Consider the following 12,503-nt stretch of genomic DNA (forward strand, 5'->3'; position numbering starts at 1 on the left):
AGAGTCTTGGTTACTTGCATATATTTATTTGATAAAAGAGATTTTGGTCAAGTACTGTCGAAGAACAAAAAAAGAATCTATGCAAAGTATGTGATATGATAAATAGGTCACAATGAGTCTTATACACTGGTTACCCAGTGCAATGAGCAGAAACCAGTGTGAAACAGAAAGCTGACAAGACCATCACATCCTATCTCAGTGAGACAGGCACTTCCCAAGAAGGAGTGATTTCTATATTTGAGTGTTTCTTCCCAGAACTGGCAACTATTTTGGTGCCAAGCAATTTCTGGATAAACCTGAGTAATGACAGTAAGTTTCCAGAACTTATCTCTTCCCCCTCTCACAAGCTGAATATTTGTTTGTGCTTTCTTTGGCCATGAAATACCATATTCCCTTTTGCATATTGGCAGAGCTTCCACAGAATGTCTTGGCACACTGCTGTCTGCAAAGAACCAGCATACACAAAATACTCAAGTTTGCAGAACATCAGCTCCTCCATTTGGTAATACACAGCAGATTTCAAGGACAGGCAAGAATGAGTATTTTAGCAGCAGCTGCAAGAATCAGTAAAATCCTACTTGGTTCCACAGTGCCATTTAGCCAATTGCTTGCCACTTGATACTTTTCCTCGGCTGGTGATAAGCACTGGAAGTCGCCTGATGTTTTCAGTGTTATCAAAACTGTCTGATTTTGAACAATACATACTGATCAGTTCAATGCTCCTCTATAAACACCCACTGGAAATACATCTTTTAGATACCCAGTCACTCAGTCACCCATTTTTTATCATCTTTTGTAATAACTTGCTCAGGGCAGCAGTGACTAATTGCTCCCTTGAGTAGCATGGGATGCTGAATTCCTGATTGATGTAGTCAATACCCACTCCTCTGACAGTGGCAGCCAAAATAGTACTGGCTTGCCCTAGCCAATCCGTAACTTTGGCAGGGTGCCCTGGTAATGTGTACCTATGCCTCAGTAAGCGGTGGGGAAAGACAGTTCAGCAAACTTTTTAAGAGTCTCTCCCACATGCTGCTCAAGCTGCCTGCTCCAAAGGATGAAATGCTTATTTCAATCACCCTTTCTCAGTGAACACTGGTTAAGGAAAGTTTCTGTTTGTTTCTTTGAAATACAGCAGTCTCTTCCTTTCCTTTAATGTTACAGACAATTTTACGGTCTCTTTCCAGTTTGCTACTGCCATATGCACAGTTACAGATTTTTACCCTACTCAACAAACTGAGGAAATTTTTGGGACAACTTACAGGGTATTTGATGCACATTATAGTTTTGGGAGAGCAAAGGAATGTTGGTCTTTTGAAGCAAAAGAACATATCTGTGAAATTTTAGTGATTTACCAGTGTATATTTTAAGAAGACTCAAACATTACTGCCCTCTGATAGGCTGTCCAGTTGTTGCTTTCTGTAATTTGCCCCTTACTCCTGAGTTTGACACAATAAAAGTGGCAAATGGAGAGCAGATTGAGAAGAGGATCTAAGGCTGATTGTCAGCATACTAGTGTCTTCCTTACTCCTCCTAAATTGGAAAATACTGATGGCTAAATGGCAGCATCCTCATCAGGATAGGCAGCAGTTTCCTTGGGACATCTGGCATTTTTACGATGCTTTACCTATGATTTCCAAGTCAAAAGCTTCTTACTTGTTGTAGTGGCTTGACTCTGCATTCCAGGCACCCACCAAAGCCACTCTCTCGTTCCCCTTTGCAGCTGGATGGGGGAGAGAAAATTACAAAGAGTTCTTAGGTTGAGATAAGGAACAGGAGAGATCACTCACCAAATAGTGTCACAGGCAAAATAGATGCAAATTAGAGAAATTAAATTTATTACTAACAAAATCAGAGCAGGATAATGAGAAGTAAAATAAGATCTTATAAACACTTTCCCTCCACCAATCTCTTCTTCCCAGCTCTACCTCCCATTCCCTCCCCGCAGTGCAGGGAGATGGGAATGGGGGTTATGGTCAGTTTATCATCCGTTGTTTCTTCTCTCTCCCCAGGTCTGCAGGTGCCTGCCAGGAGCCTGCTCCAGCACAGGCCTCCTACAGGGTCACAGCCTCCTCTCAGGCATCCACCTGCTCTGGCATGGGTCTCATCCATGGGCTGTGGGTGGATCTCTGCATCCCTGTGATCCTCCATGGGCTGCAGGGACACAGCTTTCTCACCATGGGCTGCACCATGGCCTGCAGGGGAATCTCAGCTCTGGTGCCTGGAGCACCTCCTGCCCTCCTTCTGCACTGACCCTGGTGTCTGCAGAGCTGTTCCTCTCACATGTTCTCAGCCCACTCTCCTCTGGCTGCAATTACAGCTGTGCAATAGCTTTTTTCAATTCTTCTTAAATGTGTTATCCCAGAGGTGTTACCATCATTTCTAATTGGCCCAGCCTTGGCCGGGGGCACATCCATCCTGGAGCTGTCTGGCATTGGCTCTGCTGGACATGGAGAAAGCTTCTGGTAGCAGCTCCCCCACTCTCTTGTAGCCCCCCCACTACCAAAGCTTGGCCATAAAAACCCAACAGACTTTAAAAAGTATGCTTTGCTTCCCCGTATCTTTGATCCCTTCCCACAACACAAAATTAAATGCCAGAGCATTTATGTTGGTAGTAAAATATTACGCATAATGAAGTTCACAGAACAATTAAATTTTACAAAAGGGTCTCCTTCCTGATTAATACAGGAAATATTAACATCTAAAAAATAAAACGGTATCCGCAAATTCTGGAATTTGTGTTAGACAAAAATTGACTTCAATAGCTTTGTGAAGGTTTTTGTGTAGATTGAACTATGTTTCTAACGTCTGCATACCTACATTTCCTGGAAAACCAAGTTATATTCTTTCATCTACCTCTCTGGAAAAAGCCCTTATCCTTGACATCTTAGTAAAATTATTTATCGATTTAGTGCTAATAGTCTTCTGTTTCCATTCTCTAAGTCAAGTATAATCTCTGTAGGTGTGTGTGTGCTTGTATGTACAAATGCAAGCATATGTATAAAAACAGAAGGAAATAAAGACAGGTCTGTAATATGATACCTTCCAGATTCATCAGTTTGCATCTGTTTTTTCATGAATGGTGATTTTATTCAAATCTTTTGCACAATTTGCAATTTTCCTGTTGTGAGCCAAGTCAGATCTGAATGAAACTTCTTGGCAATTATTTAATGTAACATCTCAAAATAATGAGTTTGACTTAAAATCATCTTATTGAAAACATTCTGTATTGTCTTGAACTGCTGTCTCTTTGCATGATGACTTTCTTGGTATTTTGTAAATTTTTATGAAATTTTCAAATAATTGTCTTATTCCAAATGATAGGATTTAATGTAATCCAGAAAAACAAAAACTGTCATCACTAAAATAGGTACTTGACAGCTAGCTTCCATTTGCTTTATTTCAGAAATGGCAAAAGCAAAATCTTTTGCAGTAAAACTGAAAACATACAAAAAAGAAGACAGGGAAAAATGCATATAAGCTTTCATCTAGTAACAAACTGGATGAGACATCAACTCCTAAAGAAGTTCATTGATTTCTTAAGCTATTAAATCTGATCAGCCCTTGAAATAAAGCATTAGATGAGGTTATCACAAACTGGCTTAGCTCAACTTAAGTACAAAACAATTAATTTTTTTCCTAACCTCCTCCAAATTATATGTACCCACTTACATTCAGTGCAGAAATATCATAGGAAAATATAATTCAGTGAAGGGCACTTGTTAATTCCAAAAAGAAATTAACACTAATAGTTCATTGGCGGTCTGATTCTATTCAGCTTCTGGTGAATGCCAGAAATCATTTAGGTAATTTTCAGTATTAAGATAGGCTGCTCAGGAAGTCATATATTGTGTACAAGGCTTAATTATATCAACTGACAAGGATTTTTAAGTTTAAAAAGTACAGCTTGTATGTAAAGAGAAATATTCTAGAAAGTAAGTTCTTTTCCCATATATATTCCCATTATATACATATGATAATGGGAATAATTATTATATATAAGTACATTGTCATACAGCTATGCCATTTATTTTATATTTACACTGACTTGCATCTCCACTTTTTAATTCCCACTTATGTACCATATTTATGAAGAAGAACCATGAGAAGCAATGCTGGATGTGGTAACAAGTTTGTAGACACAGCAAAACTATTATCCATACTAGCAATTACCTGTCAGGATTGCTGCTGTAATTTGCTGGTTCCTGGCAATTCCCATGGAGCCAGGAGCAGTCCACCTCCAAAGAGAGGGCAGCTCATCTGTGTGGCTTTGCTTTCTTTGATTGTCTTTAGTCTTAAGCAGACTCACACCTCCCACAGGGTCTGCATGCACGTAAGTTTGGATGGTCATGTGAGGCTGTGGCCCAGTCTCATCTCTTCCAACATTTCACACTCCGGTGTGTTGTCACGCACTTTTCTACAGGCACGGAGTGAGATAAATGGCTTTTTATGCACAGGATGGATTGGGGCAGATTGGCTTGAGTACAAACTCCAACTCTTTAGAGAATGGCATTGACTCCTTGCTGCATGTCGAACTCCAGATCTCTGTGCCTGGTAAAGAAAACAACTCAGGCACAGGTGGAGGACTCTGAGCAGCCCTGGAGTGCAGAGGAAATCCCATAATCCCACAGAGCAAACTGCCCTCTTGTACACCCCTCCCCATCTTCTCCAGGGCTCTGGGACATGTGAAGATCAAACAGTAGACAGGGATGATGTCAGGTATTTTTTGACCAGGGAAACCTGGGAAGAGAGGAACTCATTCTAGGGTAAAATATAGCAGTAACAAGCAATATTTTGTATGGAGTTGGCCAAGCATTTTATAAACTTACTTTTAGTGTTGGGTTTTTTTTTCCCCTGATAAAGCAGTATGAGTAAAGCAGGAAAGAAACATGCATCATCTTTTTCTTGGATGTAAATCCATACAAAATATTGCTTGTCACTTGTGCATGACAAAGGCAGAGGCTTCAAAAGGAAACAGAGATGTTTTTTCAAATTACATTTAGGTAAGAAAACAGAAAGGTATGTGCATAAAGCACATATTTTTAAATCAAATGATAGGAAAAGTTAAAAGCTTTCCCTTCTCTCCCGCTAAAAGTAGAAATATATGCCTACTAATAAAGTAGTATGTTAAGGACCAGGATGAACTTCTTTGCTTTAGGATCAGCTTCAACATTGCTACTACTGGACTGCAAGAAGCTTCCCCAAAACGGATAGTCAGGGCCACAGACCATGGTTAGGAACTTGGATGGAAACTAAAGATGCACGGAAGAGCAAAATCTCATGGTAATGTCTAGGATTGGGGACTTTTCCTGGCCAGGTGTTACACAATGCCAAGGGTACCAAAAATACTCGAGCGATGTCAAACTACTCGTGGTTTTGATTCAGTGATCAGCGAGCGAGGGCCATGTGCTTTACTGCGCTGGGGGCCGTGTGCGGCTGTCGCTTACGACCCAACACGAGGCGCAAGTGCCCGCTACAGGCGCGGACAAGGCGAGGGGGGCTACTCTCGGAGTGGCAACGCCCTCATTCCCACAGGCCGCCCACCTTCCCTCAGCAGCTCCCCTGCCCCGCCGGAGGGGCGCGGGAGGCCGGAGCCCCCGCCCGCCTTTGCCCCGCGGGGCGGCGCGGGCGGGCCGAGCGGAGCCGTGCGGTGTCGGGGAGGAGCGCGGCAGCGCTCGCAGAGCACCCAGAGCTCGGCTGTCGGGATGCGGCCGCAGAGGGGAGGGGTGCGGGAGCGGCAGCACCTTCCCCCGGCGAAGAGCCAAGTTAAATAGCCAGCGCCACGCCACCGCCTTCCTATCCCCTCCCGGCTCCGAGCCCTCGGCGAACACCCCCCGTCCCACCCCGCGCCGCCCGGGCCGCGGACGGCGGAGCGCAGCGCGGAGCCAGTCTGCCCCGCGGAGCCGGGACGCCGGCGCTGCCGGGAGAGGCGGGCGCTTGGGAGTCGGTGCCGGAGGCGCCGCGTCCCGCCGAGCCGCCCGTCTGAGAGGACTACGCCAGCTGCATGGGAGGAGATGAGCGTGGCGGGGAAGCAGCCTCCTCCAGCACCGCTCGAGCGGCCCGGCAGCCTCCTCGTCCCCACCTGGGCAAGTACCGCTCTCCCCTCGGCCCGTCCCGGTGCCAACTCCCGCGGCGGGGCGGGGGTGGGGAGGGTCCCGCCGGCGGCGCTGCCCGGAGGGCGGGAGGGAGGCGCCTGCGTGAGGGACCGGGAGCGGGGCGGTGCGGGCTCGGGCTGCCGGCGGGGCTCTCGCAGCGACGCGGCGGCAGCTGCCGCGGCTCCCCGGGCGGGACGGCCGCCATCGCGGCTCCCTCCCGCAGCCGGGCGCCACCGGGGCCCGAGCGCGGCCGGGCGGGACGTGTCCCGGTTGATCCTGATCGGGATTTTCAACCCGCCGTGACAGGCTGCAGCGTGAGGGTCGAGTTTCCCGGGGACCGTGTTGAATCACTCAGTTTGAAACCCACCTTCAAGCCTGCGATGTTAAAAAAAAAAAAAAAAAAAATCAGCTGCTTGGATGTATTTAGCACCTCATGCACTTTTAAGAGAAGCCCGTGAGGGAGTTGGAAAATAACTTGCTACTTCATGGCAGTGTATTTGGCAAATCATTCATGAACGATGCCCTCTGACGGCGGTTCTCCGCTGTCCTGGTTTATATAAAATGTAGTAGGTCTGGCCTGCGGACCTTTTAAAATCATTACAGACTCTGTAATGTGTCGCTCTTTTTGGCATGTAAAGTTGTTTTGTTGAAACGTCATCACAATCGTTTTCAGTCACCAGCTAAAAAATTATTCATTGTATATAAAATAGATACCGGTGGTAAAATAAACAGCCCTTTAATTTTTTTTGCCCCGTCCTTTGAGATATTTTGATGATCACAGCCTTCCAATTTTTGATGTTTTATCCAGAGTGTTGTTTAGAAGGTGCCTCAGCTCCATGAAAGGTGACTTAGAGACACGTTCTCCCTCACAGTGAATTTGTAACTACTTCAAGCTTCTGTAATCAAAACTGAAAGTAATATTTGGAAATTCAAGTGTAGAAGAAAAGGATAGAGGACACCTGACATCATAAGCATGTATGACAGCTGCACATGAATCTGTGGAAACAATCTGTTGTCTTGTCTGAGACAGCTTTTACACCATGTATTTGCCTCTGTCTTTCGACTGTGTGTGAAAAGATGTATAAATTTAACCTTTGGGCTTTTAGAATTTCTATAATTCAAAAACAAATAATGGAATTAAGCCTACCTTGGAATCCTCTGTGTTTTAAAGTTGTTTCACAGTTCTTGATTTGTAAGACCTGTTCATGAACTACAAAAATAATCTGTGCAGCAATTATCTAAAAGGTTAACAGCTGAGTAGGTTGTATGGTAGTTCAGGATATTTCAGCATTAAAGGTGAGGGATAATCACTTCCATTAGATGAAACTTATGACTGGTATTCTTGTAGTTGTGTCAAATATGTATGTTTAAGACCAATAGGACATGCCATTTCTGCTGTTACTCATGGGACTTCTGCCTGGGACCAAACTAGACACTGATGAAAGGTGAACTGACCTTTAGGGCAAGAGCGATACAAACTAAAGGCATGTGACTACAGAATTTACCTTGACCCTAAATGAGAAATAGTGCTATGAACCTAAGGCTTTGGCAAGCTGTTTCCAACAAACAGACAAATTTAGCCTCACTTTCCTGACTATTTTAAATAGAGGTATACAATTGAAAGAAGGAATAAATTTATAGTCTTTAGTAAAAAAGCCATTTAGGCTCTTAAGTTCAACAGGGACATCTTATGGCAGACATTTATTTAGGTGAGCTCATGATTACTTGGCTCCTCAGATATGCCACATACTAAATTTCTGAAGAAAATTATGATCAAAATGTATTGAAAAATAAGAACTTGATTTTTAATTGGCAGTGTTTGACTTGCATCTTCTGATTTATTTAACAGTATTGTAACCTAGATTTGTTTACCTTCTTAAAAGAAAAATGTGTATTTTAATATCTGTGTATTGACTGTGTGCACATTTTTCTCAGAAACAAGATATAGTAACAGTAGTTAGTGTTTACTACTACTATTGCTTGCTGAGTCAAATTAATTGTTTGGGATTCTGGTAGCTAGACAGTATTAAGACTTAAAGATAGATGGGTTGTCTTTGTGGTTTTTTTTCTCTTCAGAAGGATAACAGTTAATACTACTCCCTGGAAAGTAACTCGGCATACTTTCAAATTAAAGGCAGAATGCTAGATTTGAAATACAATACTGATGTGTTTTGCATGCATGTATTCTTAACATTCATTCTCTTTTAAGAATGTTTCTCGCAGTGTATCTATAAACTTTTTGAAGTGCAGTTGTTTATGTTTTTTATAGAACCAAAGTTTCAGACAGACCTTGTATCTAATGTTTTGCCACTCTTAGTGTAATTTTTGACACCTGTTTAATTCAGTATCAGACATGGATTCTTATTCATCTGATTTCAAAAGCAGAGTATGTTTCCTTTACCTGTAGTGAGCTTTTTGTTCTAATTTCTCAAATAATCCTTTCCCCCCTATGCCCTTAGAAATACTCAAGGGGTCATATCTCTTAGTAATTGTTACTATGTTACAGTGCTTGTGCCATGATTTTACATGGATTTTATAGTCTCATTTATCTATTATGCATTAGTTACTGTGGTTTTCATTGTGTTGCTAGAAGCTTGGAAAGGAATGATAGCCTAACAGGCACTTGTACTATTGATATACCAGGATTTTAAATGAAGAAATAAATGTACAGTTCATTTCTATATATAAATAAACCTTTCTTGTGGTTTTGTTTTGTTTTTTTTTAATAGGGACCCTTCTCTTAAAGTTGTGCATATTGCATGTAGTAGATCCAGTTTTCTAATAACTTCCATATGCAACCAGAAAAAAAGAAATATTTAGATGGGTTTTTTTGCAGCAGTAACCCAAAAAAAAAAAAAAAAACCAAAAACCCAGCAACATGAAGCTTGTTTGGATAGCACTTTTCTCTGCACTTACCCAAATTGTGTACTCAGTAGGAAGGGCAAGTGCAGCACAGGCAGATTTTCTGTTCCTTTCCTCCTCTTGATTTTCATTGTGTCTGTGTGATTTAGGCACTTGGTTAGAGATGCTAGTATAAATATCTACCTTTTTGAAAGCAAGTCCTGGGGCATTGATGTTTCTTCAGCATTTGGCACCAACCAATACTGAACCTTCCTGCAAGTGAACACTAGGTGTCATGTTACCACAAACATCGGTGTCTTGTCTTCTCCCTAGCTATCTTTTCAGGGTCAACGTTCGAGCTTGGCATTTTTGTAAAATAGATGAGCACCATTAATATTCCACGGCAGTATTTTAGTAATTTTGGAATCCATTCAGTCATACTGTATGTGACTGTCAGAAGCTTCAATTTTCCTGTGATTTTTATGAAAAGTTACCAGTACTGAAGTGGCATGGATTTCAAGATTATTTCCAAGATTTGTCTATGCCACAATATAAATCAAGAGGATATACTTACTAATTGAAGCTTTTTCTCCCAGATAATAATTTTTTATTAAAATTCCTTGCTGGTGAAAAAGCTGATTTCAGAAACTTGCTGTAAACTGAACAGAATCTGTATTCTGATCTGGGGATGACAAACACAAGAAAACAGATGGTGGAGCTTTATGACAGGGAGAAGGTGTCTGTGTACTCGGTTGTGTGAAGCCTAATAATTACTTTATAGTGTAAATTTTGTTGTCTTCCCACTTATTTGGGAAGATGGTTTTTTCCCCTAAAAATCTGTGAAATTAATAGTTTCAAGATCCTATTAAAGAACTTTACCAAGCAGTTACTAATATCAGAGTGATCAAATGTTTTCATTTTTCTTCATTTGGCTTCCTTGCTTTCAGAAGCCAAATCTCAATATGGCTTTTACCTGTACAGATCTCCATGAAAACACTTATCAAAGTGATAAAAAACATATTGAAGCTTATGGCTTTAGCTTTATCATCCTAATGGAAATAAGACTTGTGCTCACCTGCTGTTCAGAAAAAGAACAGCATTGGTATTCCTTTTACACCTCAGATCTGTGTTTCATATTGTAAGCAGTTTTTTTTCTGATGTTATAAACATTTTATAAGATGAATATAAATAGAATCACTTTGACTCGAGAGTTCAGAGTACAAAACTGATACCTAATAGTGCTTGTCAGTGGCATCACGATAATAGAGCCAACAAACACAAATCAGACTCATTCAGGTTGAAAGGGACCTTGGGAGGTCCATGAGCGTAACCTTTCCCTGAATGCAGTGACCGTGTGGAATTCAGATTGAGTTGCTCAAGACTTCTCCAAATGCATCTTTAAAACTTCCAATTATGGAGCCTGCTCAACTTCTCTGTGCAAGCTGCTCCCTGCTGCATTGTTTTCATGGTGAATTGGGGGGGGGGGGGGGGGCGGGGAAGAGGGGAGAGCTCCTCCCTCAAAGCTACTACTTCCTTAGGTTCGAGCAGCCCCAGCTTACCCAGCCACTCCTCAGACAGGAAATACTCCAGCCCCTGGCCCATTTCAGCAGGCTTTGATGGGACTTGCTCCCATTTGTCAGAGTGTTTCTTGTGTTGCAGGGCCCAAAACCTGGGTGCAGTGTAATGAGTGCCCAGAAAAGGGAGATGGTTACATGGATTGCTCTCTTTTGTTGCTTATGCTGTCAGCCTTTGTAGCTGGCATCATGCTCTGGTGACTCCTGCCCATCAGGACAGAAGGACGTCTGGTTCTTTTCAGTATAGACTCTTCCCCACACCTCACAAATACCACCCACCCCCCTCGCCCCCCTCGCCATGTCTCAGGGAGAAAGCTGAAGTTTTTAAAAAGCAGATGGCTAGTGTAAGTGCCTCTTCTTGTCCTCCTTTAGCTGGGAGTGAATGCGTAACTCCAGGGGAACGTAGCAGATAATTACACTTGCTTTTTGGTGTGCTGCTTGACATCTTTTGGGTTTTTTTCCACCACCAAAAGCAAACAAGTCTCATGCCGGCTTTCATGTGAATTTAAGATTCATTTACTATGAAAACTGCATGTTTAAGTTGTGGGAACAATTTAGTGGACTTACTCATCCTTCATATTACAGATGAAGCTGACAGTTAAAGCCAACTGAGGCCCAAGATTTTGTTTCACTCCAGACACTCTGTCAGTAGTACTCTTAACTGCAGATATGATCTAAATTTTATTGGTCTGTTTTGTTTGAAAAAGGGAAGCTGATTCTACTGTTCTGAGCTCTTCTGTACATTCTTGTCAGAACTTTCTGTCTGAAGAACAGTGTGACTCCAGTGAGAGCTGTCAGGCTGGAACCTTTCTGACACTCTTTATTTATGTATATCAACAGGCAGATTTCTGTAATGAGATTTACAAACTCTCTAAAGGATAGAACCTTAAAGAGCTGGAACCCTTTAGCACAATCTAATCAATATTATCTCATTTATCATCTCCTTGTGAAGTTCAGATTGTTATGGGGACAAAATGCATTTGTAGTATTTAGAAAAGTTCTGGGCAGGAAAATCAATGCAAAACATGAGGGGTTTTTGTACTGTGTTTAAAGAGGCATTGTACATGCTCATGCTGTATGATACTCTAAAATCATTAACCTTATAATGCTTCCCTCCACCATGCCAAACTTGCATGACTGTTTCATGCCTGTTGTTTTGGGATTTTTACCTTTGCAGAGTTTATCTGAGAATTCTAAGTCACTAGATGATTAAAAACTGAGGAGAAACCTTTTCCCTGAACAGACAAGTTCTGTGTAATGCCATCTGCTGTGCAAATTGCATCTGGAGTAGCTTTTTTTCATGGGTGCTTAACATCCGCACTGTAAACACGCTTCCCAGAGTCTGAGTGGCTGAATTCCATAGCACTTTCTTGACTGAAATCAGTACTTACCCCGAGGTGCAGCAGAGAGGCTTAATTGATTTGTTGAGGATCACAGAAGCAGTCTTACCCAGCGCTGGAATCAAAACCTTTTGGTGTCAAATCTGTATCATCAGCTCTTGATGACTTTTCCTTGCCACAAAACAATAGTTTGTTGGTTGTACCTTTTGATGGGAATTCTTTTATGCCTAAGTTTTGCAGGAGGCTTAATTACAATGGAATGAGTTAAATGGGGCTCAGAGTAGCTCAACCACTGTTTTGTGACGGTCTGTTCTTACACAGCTGACGGAAAAGCAGTGTGATGGCTGCAGTGTGCATGCTGGTGGACAGCTTTTCCACAGGAATACAACACTGGTTCTTATTAACCGATGTTAACATCTATCTGTAGCAGAGAAACTGTAAATAGTAACATGGTAAGTTTCAGAATACACTGTGAAGTGCGTGAGCGTTACTGTTCCTACTTCTACCAGTGGAAAAACTGAAGGAAAGAGTTTTCAGTTAAGTTTTTGAGTTGATTTTGGGCTTTTCTTTGTAAATTTGAATTGAAGAAATTGTCTTTCAGTACTTTACCTTTTGTGAACACCTGACAAAACTTCTCCATGTATTATGTAGCCAAT

General features: G+C 42.1%; 1 protein-coding gene across 1 annotated transcript in view; it reads left to right on the forward strand.

Annotated features, from left to right (window-relative positions):
- The first annotated feature begins 5,968 nt into the window (after positions 1 to 5,968).
- The window catches only part of SNTG2 (syntrophin gamma 2), a 234,599-nt gene continuing 228,064 nt past the window's right edge, over positions 5,969 to 12,503 (forward strand). Inside the window, exon 1 of the mRNA XM_069008627.1 lies at positions 5,969 to 6,083. Coding sequence (XP_068864728.1) covers positions 6,012 to 6,083 — 72 coding nt within the window. The 5' untranslated portion in view covers positions 5,969 to 6,011. The remainder of the gene's footprint in view (positions 6,084 to 12,503) is intronic.

The sequence above is a fragment of the Aphelocoma coerulescens genome, chromosome 3 (genome assembly GCF_041296385.1).
Source record: "Aphelocoma coerulescens isolate FSJ_1873_10779 chromosome 3, UR_Acoe_1.0, whole genome shotgun sequence".
Classification (NCBI taxonomy): domain Eukaryota; kingdom Metazoa; phylum Chordata; class Aves; order Passeriformes; family Corvidae; genus Aphelocoma; species Aphelocoma coerulescens.